Here is an 18,422-nt window from a genome sequence, read left to right as displayed (position 1 = left end):
AATAAAAGGGTGATATATAACATTACTCCTAGATAATTTCCTTCAAACTAGAGCAAAATATGACATCTGTAAAGTCTTGTGATGTAATGTAAAATAGGAGAAAAAAGTGGAAGCAGAGAAAAGAGAAACAAAGATTTTATTATGGTTCAGTATTAGACGCCTACGTCTATTATTAGAAAAGAGCCCGGTAGAGCTATATATATTTTGCTTTTTTTTTTTTTTTTTTTTTTTTTAATGATATTTACAACACAAATGAGCCATATTTATAAGAGAATTGGGACAGGTGGACATAAGTAATTCCTTACACCATCATGTTATTCTCCAAAACTTATGTGTCGTGGTCCTCAAAAAAAAAAAAAAAAAAAAAAAAAAAAAATTCATTTTCATACACCAAATGTTATGTGAGACTTTGCCAGGTGGGGATAAAAGGATGGCATTTGGATCCATTGAACTGGAGAGTAGCTGATTAGTTTAGCCGGAGCTTTTTTATTTTTTATTTTTTTTAATGAGTAAAGATGAGACACATTAGTAACAAACAAAATTACAAGAAGAAGAAAAAAAAAAAAAAAAAACAAATAACAAGCAAAACAACCGAGGACACTGAAGGTAAGAAGCTGAAATGGATCTAATAGGAGCCATATAATAGTTGGGTTATGTGGATCTAAATAGGATCCATATTTCTATCATATTCTCTATAATAGTTGGTAGGAAATGGGCCAATTGGCCCAAGGATTGGTCAACGAAGTTCTTGACCTAAAGAAGAAGAAAAATGAGTACATTTGCCAGCCAAGATGCCAACGGGGTAGACTTACAACTCCCACACAATTCTCTCTTATATGAAATGTGTTATTCTTACATAGAGGTGATTATTGCACAACAATTATATACAACAATTACACAACTCTACTCACATGGAATGTGACCTATGTGGTAGGTCACACTCACATGAGTCCCACCAATGTGAGTAGAGTTGTGTATGGTTGTTGTGCAAGAAACATTTTCTATTCCTACATCACATTACCCTAGCTACATCAATCCTACGAGAAATGTTAGGGGTACTTACAAACCTTTACAAAATGAAGCTTACAAACTGATGTGGAGCCCATGTGGCATTTTATCATTTAAAAAATTTAGACACATAAATTTCACGTAAGATTGGTTTTTGATCAAATTAAAAAACCAGCGACGTCTCAGCAATCCCGATCAGCCCTGGACCACCGTCGACGTCTGGGTCGGGAAAACCGTCGGGGTTTGGGTCCCAACAATCCCGAATGCCCGGTGATGAAGGTTTCCAGACCTAGATCCCGACGGTTTCAGGCGACGTCGCAGCATGCAAACTTGAAGATCGTGATTCACCAACGATGTTGTATGAACTAGGAGATTTGGCCGGAAACCACCCACGCCGGTGTGGCTTTGTTGGGTTGGGGTCCGGATCTCTTCCTTAGTTGCATTGTGCCTCCTTCGGCTTCCCAACGAGCCTCCAGATCCTCTTCCCCGATCTCTGTCGTCGTCTCGCCGACATAGGTTTCCGGATCTCTGCGCCGTCTCTATCGTCGTCTCAGTCACTGTCTCAGTCAAAGCTCGTCGGTGGTGGGTGGTCGGGGTCTGGATGAAAAGGATGCACATAGATTCGGTCGGGGCCTGTGTTTGTGTTGGTCGCCTAAAACCCGGTCGGATCACTTTTTTTTTTTTTGAAATCAACTAGCCAGATCCCTTTGAGTTTTAATAAATGAGTTTTTTAATTAATAAAATGCCAGATAAATGCTATGTCAGTTTGTAAGTACCTCTAACATTTCTCCAATCCTACATCAAGACACATTATGTGTGAGACCCACATATATGGGACCCACTTGCATAGGTCCCACACTCTATGTGTTTTAGTGTAGGATTGATGTAGGGTAATGTAATGTAGAAAAATCATTTATCCTCACACATTGTATGGGTCCCACATGTATGAGACCTATACAATGTGAGAGGAGTTATGTGGGAATCACTCCCCTTGGATTAAACAGCTCTTTCGAGAGTTGTCTAACCACTTATTTGGTCAGGTGAGTTTTATAAGTGGTCTATCACAATTATTTGTTCAAATTTTCTTAAATTCGAACAGATAATTTGAAAGGATCCTTATCTAAAAAAAAATCATATCCTCGATGCCTGATTAGTTAAATTGGCCGAACATGGAAATAAGATGCAACTGATGGGGAAATAAATAGCTGATGATCCAATTAATTAACGAAAAGGCCTACTCACTAGAAATGCTGTAAAGTTTTAAGAGCTACCTCCTCTACAAATAACTATTTCAATCACATCCTTTAATTTCATTTTGTCGGAATAAGATTCATGAGTTTTAAATGAAATGTTAGGATTTAAAGTTGATGCATCTAATGATGTATATGAAGTCAATGTTGATACGTCTTTTAAAAAATTAAATAATATAAAATTATATATATATATATATATATATATCATTAAAAGTATCAACTTTAAATCATGATTATAAAATAAATAGTATCAATTTCATTTAGAATAAAGAGGATCGGATTCCCATTTTGTCCTAATGTTATCAGCTGGATTAATGGAATAATTATTTTTACACCTCCAATAATTGTTTCTACACCTCTTCAGACTTCTCATACGCGTCAGATCCATCATATGAAAAAGAGAGTATGGAAGCAATTCTAATGCATCTCTGCATGTACATCTTGGTTTATATCTTTCATACATTTTTTTTTCTTCAAATTAATCGTTGAATACTTAATATTTATAAGTAAATTCTACATATTTAATGATTAAATTGTGTATATCCTTAAAAAAAAAAACCGTTGTTTGTCTTTAATCCGCCGGATTTTATCCTCCATCCAATAATACCAAGAGAAATGTGAATGAAACATGTCAATTCAGTAAAGATGTACATAAGATGAACGCTAGAATATAAAAAAGCATTTATCTTCCTCTAATACCAAAACTCCGTCCCCTCTAATCAATTGCAGGGTCACTTGCTTCTCAATTTCTTAATGAAGCCCAAGTTAAATCATTAATAATTTTAAAATTTAAAATTAATTATTTAATAATTAATGCTAAACACTATATATTTATCTCATAATATTGACGTGACAGACTAAACTAACTATTGAATAAATTATTGTTTAAAAAAAAAAAAAAAATTCAAAGGTTGCTATGTACCATTTTTTTGTCCTACAATATGGTATATAACATTATCATTATTTTTATTATTATTTAATTAATGTTTTAACACTAATCACTAATACAAACCACTTAAAATATTGAATGAATTAAGTGTAAAGTATAAAGTAAGATTCCAACTCATACTTTTGGAGAATTTTCAATTTTGCAGGAACCTTGTTCCTTTTCTCATATTATATTAATTATTAATTATTTTAAAAATTAATAAAAAAAATAAATTTAATTAGTATTTTAAATCCAAACGGAAACTCGTTATCCAGATGCAATATGATCTTCGGAGTAAAATATTCAAACATTTCAGCTCTGATTAATCAAACCCAAATGCTTGAAGACGCAAACGGTTTCAATAATTCCACGTTCTCTCAGATCCCAAAGAATATTACAACTCAGATTCAACCAATCTTCATCTCCTTGTTCTTCTTCTTTATAATTCTTCCAGCTTCAGCGCAAGATTTCTCCGAGAGCTTTTGATCCATGGCGTCTCTTAGTTTGACTCATCTCAGGAGCAAGAACTCGGTGCCCGAGTTCGCCAGGACTCGCCCGAGAACGAGCTGGGCTCGGCCCGGGAGAGTTGGGTTCAAGGTGTTTGCGTCGTCGGAGGCTCAGGCTGAGCCCGATCTTGGCGTGACTGTCAATGGGTTGCGCATGCCTAACCCGTTCGTTATCGGGTCGGGTCCACCGGGGACTAACTACACCGTCATGAAGAGGGCCTTTGAAGAGGGCTGGGGTGCTGTGATTGCCAAAACTGTAAGTCTTTTTGCTCTGCTGTGTTTGGTGTCATCTCTGTTCTCTGTGTGGTTGCTGAGAAAATGTAAGGAAAAAGAAGAAAGAATTTCAACTTCGAGTTGTAGTGATGTATATATGTCGGAAGAATATATGAAATGAAGTATAAATCATTTGAATTTCGCAAACTTTTAATGTTTTTTTGGCTTAGACACTTCGGGGGAATTCCTCAAATTAGTTAATAATAGCGATGCCAAGAGCTGCTGTGAACATGTTGGCAAATAAAGTAGTAGGTATATTGTCTTCATAGCCCGCTGAATTTATTGAGTGCAAAGTTGGAAGTTCAGCGGATTGTTATCCAAATTATCTTTGTTGCCAACTTTTTCAAAACTCACACAGCCTGAGTCCGTGTAATCAACCTTGTAAGAATTTCTTGCTTACCTTGAAATGAGTTCTCTTAGACCAGTGATGTGACATTTGCAAATTGAGAAGCTGAATCATGACGATTTGATTAGTAGCCTATAAGTTGAAACTTCTTTCTCTTCCTAATTTCAAGCACTCAATGCTATTACCGGAAGTATGTTCTGTATTCAGTTTCTTGATTTGGGTTCTGCACCACATGTATTTCAAAATGAACACGATGATCCATTTTCAAAATGCACTTTGCATCCTTCCATTGCTGGCTTAGTACGGAACCTGAACCTGGAGATTGCCTGCCAGGTCTTGATCACCCTTAGTGACAACATGGGTTGCAGCTGGGTGTACTCTAATTCCTATCTATTTGACTATCTTCTTGAGTACAATTTTGATCCTGTGCTGATTAGGAATTAAATGGGCCGAAGGGTTTCCCTTAAGTTTCCAATAACACGTTGTAGGTGGAGTTGCAAAGAAACCTAAGTTTATTTGTTGGGTGCATAAATTATGATTGCAGTGGTGACTATGACGTAGGTGATGGTTATAGATGTAATTGAGGCCATTTAAAACAAAAAGATTATTTGAAGTCTCTTAAAATTCGAAATAAATTGTAAAGCATAATATTTGGGATGCTGTAATGGATGTGGAGAATGTGCAAGGTGCAGGGTATTCTAGGCTATTAGGCTTCAATTAGTCCCTTGTTGCAGTACAAAGAATGAAGGTTGAGAGAGGTCAAACAAGCAATCTTTCTCATTTGACAATTACGATCTTTATTACATTTGTTTTTACCTTAAAGTTTGTTTTGATTGGGAAGATTGCATTGACATTGATGCTTTTTCTTTAAATTTCAATAACTTGAAATAAATAGAGAAATAGGCCCCCAATGTGGTTTTATCAAATATCTTATATTTCTTGAAATCCCGGATTTAGACCCCAAGTTGTTATTAATCAAATTTACGAAAAACAAAACAATTTTTAATTTAATCACCAGCGATATTGTCACTACAATCAAGATAAACAGAAAATAAATTAACACAGATTTGGTGACAAAGTGAAATTTTTTTGAAGAACTCTTCAAAAGTAAAATCACTCTGAGGGCTAGCTAACCGCCTAATCCCAAAGACATCAACTATAGACTTATGTTACAAATTGTTCTTACTTGCAAAACCTTCGTAACTCTGAAGATCCAATCTTACAACCTTGACAAACGACACGTTCTGCTTCCACCGCAGTGGCTCCAAAATCTTTGGCCTTCTTCCATATGGATAACCTTCATGAAAGAACGTCTTCTACTTCAACCCAAAACTTTGATGGCCATAGGCTTTTCTGTGGTTTGAATGAGAAGAATTAAACTAGGAGTAGGTATGTCTCTTCAACTGCATTTCGATCTCAACTCAACTCTAAACCTAAGGCTTCATCAATGCATGTTTTGACATTGAATTTGCCAACACTAAAAACTTAATATTCACTTTATGCTTATCCCATACCACTTTACTAAGACTCGTTCGCATAGGGTGTTTTGAATTTAGAACCATGAATTTGGAATATAAGGTTGTCATATGATGTAGAGGGGGTCTAGGGGTGGTTTGGCTTGATGGAAAAGGTTTTTGTCTCTTAAGAGGTGCTGTAAGGTTCTTTTTATTCAACTCTGAATTGTTCACCAATTACAGAATCTTTCTATCAGCTGCTAGATCTTTTTCTTTTCTTTCTTTCTTTTGTTTTTGTTTTTTTTTTTTTTTTTGGTAGTTAGGATCTTCTTTCATTATATATATATATATAAAAAGAAGTGCTCTAAGAATAGTATAATACACTTAAAAACTAAAAGGTTTAAAGTTCATAAAAAATTAATATAGATTTTAAAAACCATTGCAAAGCACGGGATACAAGCTAGTAGCTGCTGTCCTGTAAAAGCAGCTACATGGTCTATCCTGCTTTAAGGTTTTGGGTCATGCCCTCTTCAATATTCCCCACTTTAAGGATGTTTAACCCAATATAATGAATATCTGAAAGATAACAAACTTTTTTCTTATAGACATTAGTTTGATGATAAGAAGCTAATCTTAGGCAAGTCTTGGAAGACTGATTGATTGCACCAATAAGTTGTGGGGTATTCAATTGAGACTCCAGAAAATAGGGAAGGCCAAACATGACTTCATTGGTGCTGTTTTCAAAGGACTTTGTGGTAGAAGAAAATATAGCCCTAACTTGAGTAGAACTTTAAAATGTGATACTTGTAGCAACTTTCAAATAGTTCAGATAGGTACAACTAATACAAATTAAAATTAAAGGATAACGATGAAAGTGTCTGGTTGAGTAATATATGCTTGATGTTTTATCTCCTAAGGGATGTTTTGTAACTTGATGCTAAAACTTCAAAAGCTTTAGGAGAAATTGCATGTATTTTGGGAAAAATCTAAGTTACTTATTACCAATGTCATGCTCAATGTGAAGTGGTGATGTGTAATCTTTACTTCTTTTTTTTTTTTCCTTCAATGAATCTGAACTGTGATGTTGATTTTTCCTTTTGAAAAAATGTAGCCATAGATCTTAATTTATTTGTTTGCTAGGTGTCACTAGATGCTGCCAAAGTTATAAATGTGACCCCTCGGTATGCCCGTCTACGAGCAGGAGCAAATGGCTCAGCCAAAGGACAGATTATTGGGTGGGAGAACATAGAACTCATAAGCGATCGGCCTCTTGAAATTATGTTGAAAGAATTCAAGCAATTAAAAGAAGAGTATCCGGACAGGATTCTCATTGCTTCAATTATGGAGGAGTATGACAAAGCTGCTTGGGAGGAACTTATTGACAGAGTTGAGCAAACTGGAATTGTAAGCTACAGTCATTGCCTAATTTTCTACTGTGATAGATACTTCTTTCATGTAAAAGCTTTTGTCATCTAAAATTTCCGTCATTTTTCTTTAGGATGCCTTAGAAATCAATTTCTCATGTCCCCATGGTATGCCAGAGCGCAAAATGGGTGCTGCAGTTGGGCAAGATTGTGCCCTTTTAGAAGAGGTTTGTGGATGGATAAATGCGAAAGCTACAGTTCCTGTTTGGGCGAAGATGACTCCTAACATCACTGATATAACACAGGTTGGGTTGCTATTTTAATTTTTTTGTTCCCCTAGTTATCTCCCAAGGTGCACGTGTGAAGAAGGTAGCACATATTTGATGCATGGGGATCTTGTTTGTACATCTCATCTTTTGAATGATGTGCAAATTTGTGGCCAATATCTTTGGCCTGTATAGCTCTCTCTCAATCATTTTGAACTAAATATTGTGCCTGATCCATGAATCTTTACCACTGGTACAAGCATTTATGCAGTAGTTGCTGTTGGATATTGAAACATTTATTGCATTCCTTCAGTGCAGCTGCAAATGCTTGGATCAGGAAACTGTCATTTTGGATGATTTAATGACGAGTCTTCCTTATCTAACTAATTACTAGTCTGCTTTCTGTTTTACATCTTTAATGAAATTGTATAAGCTTTTGAAAGAGCCATTCTCTAAGAGTTATTTTGGTATAGTATGAATCAGTGACAAAGAAGGATTAACTGTTGAAAACCGGTTTTTCTTATTATTTCTTAAACAATATTGTATCTATAATTACAGAAACAACTGCCAAGTTAAATTGATGTTTCAAACCACAATTACATTATATGCATTAAAAAAAGAAGAACTATTACCCTTCACTGGAACAGATTCTATGGCCTGAAATAAAATGAAAATCTGTTGTACTGGTGAGCAAATTTTGAGGCCAGGCACATCCTTTTGCTTAGAGATGAAATTTGACCAGGCCATAATTTAATAATAAGGCTTGTTAAAGATTATGAATTTGTAAGTCCAATCTCAAAACCTCAATGTTTTCTCCTTTTTCCCCTAGGAATGAAGCATCATTCTGCACATTTTGTCTTGCTCTTTTCTTAGGAGTACATAAAAATAAATGAACTGAACAAAATGTACTACCAAAAAAAAAAAAAAAAAAAAACCTCTTTTCCTTCATTTTCATATTCTCTCTCTGTTTTCTTCTAGATTCATGTCACAAAATGTGTATTATTTACTTTCATTTACAGTTTTGGTTGGTTTCTTACTCGAGTGATATCAATCCTGCTTCTGTATACAGCCAGCTAGGGTTGCTCTTAGATCAGGATGCGAGGGGATAGCTGCTATTAACACAATCATGAGTGTAATGGGAATAAATCTCGACACCTTACATCCAGAGCCTTGTGTTGAGGGGTTTGCAATCTCAAATTGAGCAATATGACACTTTTGCATTGACTTAAATCATTTGCCATAAGAAAATTCATGTGCTTAAATTTTGTTAACAGATACTCAACTCCTGGGGGCTACTCTTCAAAGGCAGTTCATCCTATTGCTCTTGCAAAAGTGATGAGTATTGCAAAAATGATGAAGTCAGAATTTGGTGATAAGGACTTCTCGCTTTCTGGTATTGGAGGTGTTGAGACGGGTGGTGATGCTGCGGAATTCATTCTTCTTGGAGCAGATACTGTTCAGGTACGGGGAAATATCGCCATTGTTTCTTTATATAAAAAATAAATTTCATTGCATCCAATAACCATATGTTTGGAAGAGCTCTCCCAATTTGACATGATGCTCATAGTGTAATTTACCATGCAAATGGTTTTTTTTTTTGCCCATACTTGTTTTAGACTTGTATAGACGTAATGATTCCTTTTTTCTTTTGGAAATCATGGATCTACACTTTAGGAACTTGAAAATTGGTGTTAGTGTCTTTGAAATCTGGCATGTCCATGCTAAACATTGTTTATAATTTATGCAAATATTAAAAAAACTATGTCAGAGTTGCTCTTATCATTGCTTTAACGTAACTAACATTGGAGGAAGCTAAAATTTGAACTGTGATTGTAACAATAATGAATAAATAAGATTTTTCACCTTTATGGCAAACTTAAATTATCATGTTGCAAGAGGAAGAACTGGCTTAAATGTTTTAAGCAGTTGTAAATCTAGTTGCAGTTTGGAGAGCTCAGTAAAAGCACAGGAGTTTCTTTTTCTCTCACAATAGTTTAATCGTAGAGATCTAACATGTAATTTCAAAGATACCCTTGATGGTCACCAAAAACTAGTGCATGCAAATTTATGGGTTCTAATTCATGTTCACGTGTTGGGTTTAGGTTGTGTTAAGATATGGGTATAAGAGTATATAGGTTAACCATAACCCGACCAATTTAATTAAATGAGTCAGACCTCTCAACCTTAATCCGTTAATTTCGTGTTGGGTTTGTCTCGGATTCACAAAAATTGTTAGCACTACATGCATAGGATCTGCTGCACTTTTAAGTCAATGAATGGGGGCACTAGACATTTCTGTTCTGAAGAAGTTACTTTCTCTCTCTCTCTCTTTTTATTTTTTATTTTTTAATTATTATATTAGATCATGGAACAGATTCCTTAAAGAAAATCCTATGAGATCATCAACTTTTATTTGTAGGTCTGTACTGGGGTTATGATGCACGGTTATGGCCTTGTGAAGAAGCTATGTGCTGAGCTGAAGGATTTTATGAAAGTACACAATTTCTCGTCGATAGAAGATTTCAGGGGGTATATATGCACTTCAGTTCAGGGCAAATTTTATGAATAAAACAACTTCTGGGACATGGAAATTTACTCAATTTACTCATTTTCATGTTTTTTTGGTGGTTTCCCAGGGTTTCTCTTCAGTATTTTACAACTCACACGGATTTGGTACAGAGGCAACAAGAAGCTATTAAACAGAGGAAAGCTATAAGGAAAGGTTTACAGTCTGACAAAGATTGGACTGGAGATGGCTTTGTGAAAGAGAGTGAGAGCATGGTTTCTAACTGAATTTTTGTATATATATAGCAGACCAAAAGCCTTCTCCCTTGGATGATTAATAATAAATAAATGGTGCCTGGCCTTCTTTTCTTTAGATTTGAGAAAAGAACTGCACTATATGAATGAATAATTGACTTGCTAATGTAAGAACTTTTCTCACATATATGTTGTTTATTGTTCAAAAGCATATGATGAGCGAACAACTTTTCTCAGAAGTGTTTATAGTTCAAAAGTATATGATGAATGAAGAATGGTGCCAGAGTCGTATTACATAGTAATCAGTTCAATGTTGAAGTACAAAAAAATGTAAATACAGTTAAAGAAAATAAATAAGTTATATGGTTCGGCTGCAACTTACCACTGTTAACGTAATAGAGGGTGCGTTTGGTAAAGATTGCTAAGCTGATTTTTTTTTTTTAGTGGTAGTAGATTAATGTTGCATATCACTTTTGTGTCTCTCTTTTGTATTTCTAAAATTGATGTGGCTCTTAAAATTATCATTAAATTTATGATAGACAACTATTGGATTTTGATCCAATGGTGATTTTAAGAGCCGCATTAATTATGGAGGGACAAACGGGAGACACAAGGGTAATATGTAGCATTACTCGTAGTAGTAAGAAGTGATTGATGTGATTTAAAGTAGAAATAATTTGTATGAAAAAGTAAAAATGTTTTGTATTGTAATGAATTTCTTTTTATTTGAATAGTAATAAAAAATTATTGATGTGAAATAAAAAGTGAAAAAAAAGTTGAAATGTTTTGAAATTGATTATTTTTTAGAGAAGTGAAAATAAGGGAAAATAATTTGTGGTGCGTTACCAAACATACCCAAAGGTCTCGTTTGTCAAAACTCATTAAAAAACAATTCAAAACACAAAGTGCTTTTTCAAATGTGGACTTCACATAAAAACACTTTTATCTTTTATGTTATATCAATACATTTTTTTCAAAATAAATTCAAAAAACACTTTTTAATACCATTATAAAAAATACCCAATTTTTTTCATCTAACCCTTTTAACTTGGGAGATGCCTTTTTCTATGTGAACTGCATGCATGTTGGTCAATCAAACATTTCATTTGGTTGAGTCTTTGGATGGATAGTGTTGATTTTTATTTGCTATGGCACAATTTACTGCATAATATATAAGCCCCAAAAATGACATGACTATGAATTTTTATGGAATTGGAATCTTTTGTTTTTGGCAATAATTTCTAAGCCAATGTGGTAAACCAAAGTTCTTAAAATCGTATTGACAGGGTATACAGTGGGTAGATTTAAACCTATTTTTGCACCAAAATTAAGAATGGAGTTCATTTACTTTATAGTACACATGGATCTCATCATGTGATTTTTAAGTAATTCTCGCATTCAATTAACTCAAAGCCTCTTGCTTTGATGTAGTTTTAAATAACTAATTATATTAAAAGTTTAAACTAATAAAAAATAATTAATTTAATAATTTAATTAATATTTCAACAATGTCTTACTTGAACAAAAACAATATTCAAAGCTTTTTTTTATCTTGGCTAAAGTAATGTTCCTCGAAAGGTCCTATAAAATTGAAGAGTCTATAAGAAAGAAAGTGACAAGCAACTTGCTACAAATTAACTATAACCGGATGGTTAAAAAATAATAGAGTTAAATTATCATTTATCCCAAAAGTTTAAAGTCTCATGTGCAGACTCAAACTCTCACTTAATAAGTGAGGCCCAACACATGAAATATTTAATTGAAATAGGAGGTGAATTATGTAGACATGATTTGAACTCATGACTTCTATTCTGATACCATGTTAAACCACCACTTATTTCAAAAACTTAAATTAATAGAAACAGATGAATTTAATTATTTAATTCATATTTTTGCAGCAAGAGACATGCATGCATTCCTAACGACAATAGTCATTTATGAAACAGCTACTTGTTAATTAGGTCAACAAGATAATGAAGTTCAGGCCATATAATATAAGGAGCTAGCTAGCTAGAGTCATGAAAATAAAAACATGTTGAGGAAAATGGTATAGATTAATTCTAATGATATATGATCATCTAGTCTTGATCGATGCTAATTCTTGTCTTAGTACTAAATCATGCCAAAGAAGCTAGTGGGCATTAATTTATTCAGCAGAAGTGGTGGCAGGGTGGTGATCAGCAGGTACCGGATGAGTGCTTGTGAGCTCCTTAAGTTGTGAATGCATGTTATTGATGAACGCCATGGATTTTTGTTGAGGTTCCTCCATTGCTTCTTTCAGCTTGCGTAATGCTAAGCAATATGCTTCCTTCTCGATCATTTTAGTCCAAACCACAAGTTAATTATCAGTAAATTAACCCACGTATATATGTATATATGACAAAAAGAAAGTGAAAAGTACTGCATGCATGCAATTAATAGAGATCGAGAAGTCATCACTGGGGTAGAGTGTAAGTCCTAAACCTAAAATCATGTTTTTGTGGATTTATTACCACGCAACACAATATATTATACAATGATTATTCATTAAAATACACCAGATGATTCGATAGTTTCATGTTAGTGTAGAGAGAAAGCTTCATAAGAAATTCGGTAAAAGGTGTCGGTCTCTTCGTTTCCGGCCATCTCCCGACCCTCCTCTGCATCCTTGATAGTCATCGTCCAAACAAGTTAAAATTAATGACATAAATTTTTTACAAACTCAGTTGTAGGAAAATTTCTCAAATTCAGTCTCTTAAGTGCCATGTGTCTTTTAACATATAATAAGCATATTTTCTTTTAAAAAAAAATAACATGTACTTCTAATATGCTCAAGAGATTCATGCCATTTTTAGAGACTAGGTTGGATGAATTAATCCTACCACCCAATTTATAAGAAATTTATATATATATATATAAGCGGCTCAATGAAAATTGAGATCTAAATCAAAATGTAAAGATGGGGCATTTTATTTTTTCATTTTAAAATATTATTATAATAAATTCTTATACTAAATATTAAAAATATTAATTTTAAATTATTCTTCTAGATTTTTGAGATATAAAATTACTAATCAAATTTTCATTTCAAGTTTTGTTAATATATTATTTTCAATAGGTAATATGACCAGTCCATTTTATCTTTCTTGTAAGATAGTTAGATTGTAACTAGAATTTAATTAGTTGTGCACTAAAACCAACAACATGGTGATGATAAGCAATCGGAACACGTAACAACGACCAAAAAATCAATGGCGTATGATATGTAGTAAGTATAAAATATCAAATATCAAATATCAAAGAAATAAAAGAGATAACTAATAAGCAAGGGGACAAAGAAATACAAAAGCAAAGTGGGTCATGCTTTATTTTGGAATGTTTTAAGAAGTTAAACATGCTCCAACAACAACTACTACTACTTCTATATATATATATATATAATATAATATAATATAAAAAGCCTTTTATAAATTAGGGAGCCTTAGGTGCAGAAAGATTAGGAAAATATTTAATATCAAACATTTTTTATTTATTTATTTATTTTAACTTAGTTCCTTTGGTATTTCTTTTGTGGATCTTGTACTTTGTTATGAATAAGCAATAATGGTATTAGTCAATGACGTACCCAATTATTGAGGGCCCAACTACCAAAGTCAGTCGAACCCCAAGTAAAAAATACAATGCCTTGAATTAATGTTCCTAAGGCCAGCATATATTAGGGTTTATGTCCCAAAGTTCAATTATTTTGGTAGTGATTTAGTTTTATTAAATAAAATTGTTTATTTGCTGATTTATTTAGTGAACATTGGGCATATTACTGTTTACAAGCTTGCACTAATTTTTTTTTTTTTTTTTTTTTTTTTTTTTTTTTTTATTTTTTATCGATGCATGTAATTAAGTCCATAGTTATATTGAATTTGACTTAATTAGGTGTGAATAATGAGATTATGACATATAAAATCTAAGTCATAAACCTTATAACTTATAAACTGTTGTTCGTAGTCAGCAAAAGAATTACATATTCCATTTGATAAGACTATAACACATTAATCATGATGATCTATCTTGATTATGTGAAGTAAAGACTTCTGATTGATGTGTTGGTGCAGATATAATGCATTGAACGGTCCATGCGAGTTGTTATTATTTTATAACACTATCAAAAGAATAACTTGAACTCACAACTACTTATAACATTAGCTTTCAATCCTGAGAAGATTGTGAACTCAAATGTAAAGTGGATGTCACTTTGATACATTTAAGAGAGATCTTTAATTGTAAAAAACTCAGTGTGTTGCATGTATCATTGTGGGAATACCACTCTTTAAGATGGAATCCATAATCTTTTGATTTAATCAAAGCGACATGAAATATTCCTTTGAGATATATTTAATGGAAATGATTATTCTTAAGAAAGTGAAATGAGATTTCACAATTACGAAAATAATCATGAGATTAAATTGGGTACTCAAGAAGGATCACAAGGTAGTGAATTAAAATGACATTTAGTATGACTTGAATTCACCATAGATTTTTTCGTGGAGAGGTCAAATGTAAGATATGAAGTGTCATTGGGAGTATTTGAATAATCAAAAATAAAATACTAGAATGTAATTACAATTTTTTAATTGAATAAATTTTAATTAATAGTAACATAGGACAAATCATGAGATGACTAGTATTCTAAGCCTATTGGAGCTAGTTTTTATTTTCCCTCCAGGTCCCTTTCCAAACTGATTACCCATAATGGGTTTTGACCTAATGCACATGCATCCTTAACCTGGCCGTGTATTTGGTGTAGGTTTAGTAATTTCCTAACGATTTCTAATAGGTTGCAAGAGCCTATAAATAAGGAGCTTGTTTAGGCATTAGATGCACACAACTTGAGAGCCTATACTCTTGATCTCTAATTAGATATTGGAGAGAAAGTTTGGAGGTCTCAAAATTCCAACTCTAGTCGTGAATAATGAGAAAAAGAAGAAGAAATCAAATCAGCCTCCTAATCCTAGTTGTGGCTGAATTGCAATGTCAGCTTCTTCATGGCTTTATTTTTATTTATTTATTTTTCGTTTTACATGATCTTAGCCATGTTCTCTTGATGCTATCCTTGGGTTTCTTCCGCTATAAATTTATGTTATAACGCCTAAAATTGATATCAGAGTGAGACTTCATAGAAAACATGGCTTAGATCGAAGTTTGTTAAACTTCAGGCATGTTCTTCTTTTATCCGTTCTATGCGTAGTTGCTGAAGTTTCCAGTCTTGGATGCCTCTCAAGAGGAAAAGCAGAGATATGATCGATGGTAAAAGTCCAATAATATGATTAAGTGCTACATCTTGGCCTTTGTGTCAAATGTAATCCAACATCAAATGCAGGATCTTTCACTCACTTCAGACATAATGACTAGTCTAAAGATGTTTGGTAAGTAAAGTCATGCTGCTAGGTCAGACATGATGAGAGCTTTGCTTAAAGTAAAGATGGCTAAAGGAAGTGAATCTTAGGTGGGCAAAAAAGGACTATAGTTTGTCTGAACTAATGAATGAACTCATCACAGCGGAAGCCATCCTAAAAGCCAAGACTTCTGTGAATATGGCATAGGTTTCTTCTTCCAAGCTAAAAGGCTGGAAAAAGAAGTGCGCCAAGCAAACTGGCAACGGAGTTGCCGAGGGAGTGAATAAAGCTGGGAAGAGATCAAAGGTCAAGCCAAGCGGAAAGTGTTTCCATTGTAGTGAAGCAGGGCACTGGAAAAGAAAGTGCTCCAAGTTTCTAGCATTCAAACGTCCGGGTATAACATCTACCTTCTTAGTTGAATCATGTTTGGTAGTGAATCCCACGGGTTCCCGGTGTGTGCATGGATTCAAGGTCCACTAATCATGTCTTTTTGGGTATCAACTTGTTTTGCCCTTGAGAGGATGTTATGGAAGGGATTGATGGGGAATTTGAAGGATCAAGGCATGGACCATCAGAATTCGAGAACGAATTCTTTCCAACTTGGGGAGTATGATGCACTTATTCATCAGACCAGTCTTGGTAAAAATGTCATATCTCGTGATTTTGACATCTTATGGTGGTGTACGTTGGAAAGCTGACTCAAATGCCTACAAAGTTATGTTTCATGAAGGTTTGCTAATTTCAATGTTTACCAAGTGAATACAGGCTATAAAAAGAAGATAGAAAAGCTGAACATAATAGCTCATTTTAAGTTTAAGTTCAAACGAGATTTAGAATGACTTGGTAGAATATCTCGTTCCAAAGCTCTTCCTAACTCAGTTCAAACGCACCGCTTAGAAAAACTATGAAACACCTTAAAAAGATGTGAAACCCTAGTTAAGTTCGAATGAGAGTAAGTGACCCGTTCGAACGAGAAACTCATTGTTAAGTTTATTTCATTTCTTCACGATCCCGTTCGAACGAGTAGTATTCCCATTTGAACTAGCTAGTAGTATAATGTTTTGCGACCCCCTATGCCACACTGCATTGTGTTTTTTTGTGTGCCTCTTTTGGTAGTGGTTATTGGGTGTTGTGCTTTTACATGATTTTTTCTTCTCCTAACAGGAAATTGTTTTTAACTGAATGGCTTCTACCTAGCCGACTTAAAAGGCCTATATAGAAATATATAATATTCGGCCAAAATCCATATATGAGTATTTCAAGAGCAGCCGCCCAAAATACACATCAAGAGAGACTTTTTTGGCAGCTACCCCATATATAACTTAGGTTTGCAGCAATTTTGTAACAAAGTCATCGCACAAAAGAGTTGGACAAAAAAGATATTGCTACGCATATTATAATCCCTTGGTCTTGTTCTTTTCAAAAAGATATTGCTTTCATCAACCTTAGATCATGTGAACAAAGCAAATGGTGAAATGTAATCTTATTAACCATGAAAACTCTACTCCCGATCTTCGTATGTCAAGGTATCTAGTGTGTGTGTGCGAGAGAGAGAGAGAGAGAGAGAGAGAGAGAGAGAGAGAGAGAGAGAGAGAGAGAGAGAGAGAGAGAGAGAGAGAGAGAGATTGTGGCTAAGCAATTAATGGGAGTAATTGGGACATACCATGAACTGATCTAGCTCAGATCGACTAGCCATGCCTACGCTGGGACTGTTTTCTTGTTGCTTCTGATCTCTAGTGTGATAACTCTCCAATATTTCCCCATTCTCACCAACCTGAAGAAAAAAAGTACATAAATAATGACAAAGAAAAAAGGGTTATTTATGCATCACCATGCATGCTTCAAATGAATCCCTTCAAGGATAGCACGTTAATGCATAACATGAGCCAAGGAATTCATGCAAACCCTCAAAAGAGAATTGTTTGTGTCAACGAAAAAAAAAAAAACATTGATCTCATAGCCTGATGCTAATACCCCAATATTTCTTCAAAAAAGTAATTCAAAGAAAAAAGTAGTAAATATTGAGAGATCCCGAAGTTTAAGGAGTTTTCACATTCAGAGATTTTCATTTTAAAAGAAAGAGAGACAGAGAGAAGACCTTCAAACAGCCCAAGTGAGCCTCAACCAACAAGCCGTAGGAAGGATGGGTGGAGATTCTTCTCTTGAGGATCTCATCCTCGCCTACTTCTTCTTCTTCTTCTTCTTCTTCTGCTTCCTTCTCTTCTTCTTCTTCTTCTTCTTCTTCTTTCTCCTTACAGTTCCTCAATACCTCCATTATTAATTTCCGAATTAACCTCTGGTGTAACACGTCGCTCATACCAAATTTGCTCCCCAAAATAAAGTGCGGAAATTAAATTAATTTAGTACAGCAGTGGGAAAGACAGACGCTCCCATTTTTGGAAGTGACCATTGGATTGACCCATGCATGCAAGACATAGTTGAGTGAATGGTATCAGTCAAAACACTAATGGAGGTGGGATGGACTTTTTACTTGCACTCTTTTTTTCTGTCTTTTTACATGCCCGAAAGCAACGGTTCGAGGGGTTTCTCGATCGACGGGAAGCTTTGTTAGTACAACACCCTCCATTTATTCAGTCCCCTTCCTGTCTTTATCTTTCCCATTTTACTAGTCATTCTCTCACTTTTTTCAGGCACAAGATCCAAATTCGAAACTGTTCATAATGGGTAAATATTATTCTATACCTGGGTTTTTTCACATGGTGGGACAGAATGTTTCTATAACTGTTCATTCTTATTAATATGACACTTCTACGCAATATATGGGATTGTGTTTACGTGGTTACATCTGATCGATGCTCTGTTTGATGATCGAGTAGCAAAGCTAGCTAGCGTGGAACTTTGTGAAATGAGTAAGTACTGTACTCGTACTTCAAC

General features: G+C 34.3%; 2 protein-coding genes across 2 annotated transcripts; one reads left to right on the top strand and one right to left on the bottom strand.

Moving 5' to 3' along the window:
• Window positions 1-3,476: 3,476 nt before the first annotated feature.
• LOC133866870 (dihydropyrimidine dehydrogenase (NADP(+)), chloroplastic) lies at window positions 3,477-10,343 on the top strand. The gene is made up of 7 exons (XM_062303525.1): window positions 3,477-3,951; window positions 6,909-7,172; window positions 7,267-7,437; window positions 8,468-8,580; window positions 8,673-8,859; window positions 9,818-9,927; window positions 10,035-10,343. Exons 1-7 carry the CDS (start codon window positions 3,679-3,681, stop codon window positions 10,189-10,191), a joined length of 1,275 nt encoding a protein of 424 aa, XP_062159509.1. The 5' UTR covers window positions 3,477-3,678; the 3' UTR covers window positions 10,192-10,343.
• A 1,822-nt stretch (window positions 10,344-12,165) lies between these two features.
• On the bottom strand, window positions 12,166-18,035 carry LOC133865467 (homeobox protein knotted-1-like 1). Its single transcript, XM_062301879.1, has 3 exons — window positions 17,626-18,035; window positions 17,191-17,301; window positions 12,166-12,466 (listed from the first exon to the last, which is right to left on the bottom strand). The coding sequence occupies exons 1-3, from the start codon at window positions 17,842-17,844 to the stop codon at window positions 12,305-12,307; spliced, it is 492 nt and encodes a 163-aa protein (XP_062157863.1). The 5' UTR covers window positions 17,845-18,035; the 3' UTR covers window positions 12,166-12,304.
• Between the last annotated feature and the right edge of the window lie 387 nt (window positions 18,036-18,422).

Source organism: Alnus glutinosa, chromosome 4 (genome assembly GCF_958979055.1).
Source record: "Alnus glutinosa chromosome 4, dhAlnGlut1.1, whole genome shotgun sequence".
Classification (NCBI taxonomy): domain Eukaryota; kingdom Viridiplantae; phylum Streptophyta; class Magnoliopsida; order Fagales; family Betulaceae; genus Alnus; species Alnus glutinosa.
Note: the sequence above shows the minus strand (reverse complement) of the source record. Positions and strands in the feature narration are given on the sequence as shown.

Coding starts and splice junctions, on each gene's coding strand:
- LOC133866870 (XM_062303525.1), top strand. CDS start 3,679: ATGGCGTCTCTTAGTTTGACTCATCTCAGGAGCAAGAACTCGGTGCCC. Junction 7,173..7,266: donor GAGTTGAGCAAACTGGAATT/GTAAGCTACAGT, acceptor ATTTTTCTTTAG/GATGCCTTAGAAATCAATTT. Junction 9,928..10,034: donor TCGATAGAAGATTTCAGGGG/GTATATATGCAC, acceptor GTGGTTTCCCAG/GGTTTCTCTTCAGTATTTTA.
- LOC133865467 (XM_062301879.1), bottom strand. CDS start 17,844: ATGAGCGACGTGTTACACCAGAGGTTAATTCGGAAATTAATAATGGAG. Junction 17,302..17,625: donor CTCACTTGGGCTGTTTGAAG/GTCTTCTCTCTG, acceptor TTTTTTCTTCAG/GTTGGTGAGAATGGGGAAAT. Junction 12,467..17,190: donor CTGAGCTAGATCAGTTCATG/GTATGTCCCAAT, acceptor ATGATCGAGAAG/GAAGCATATTGCTTAGCATT.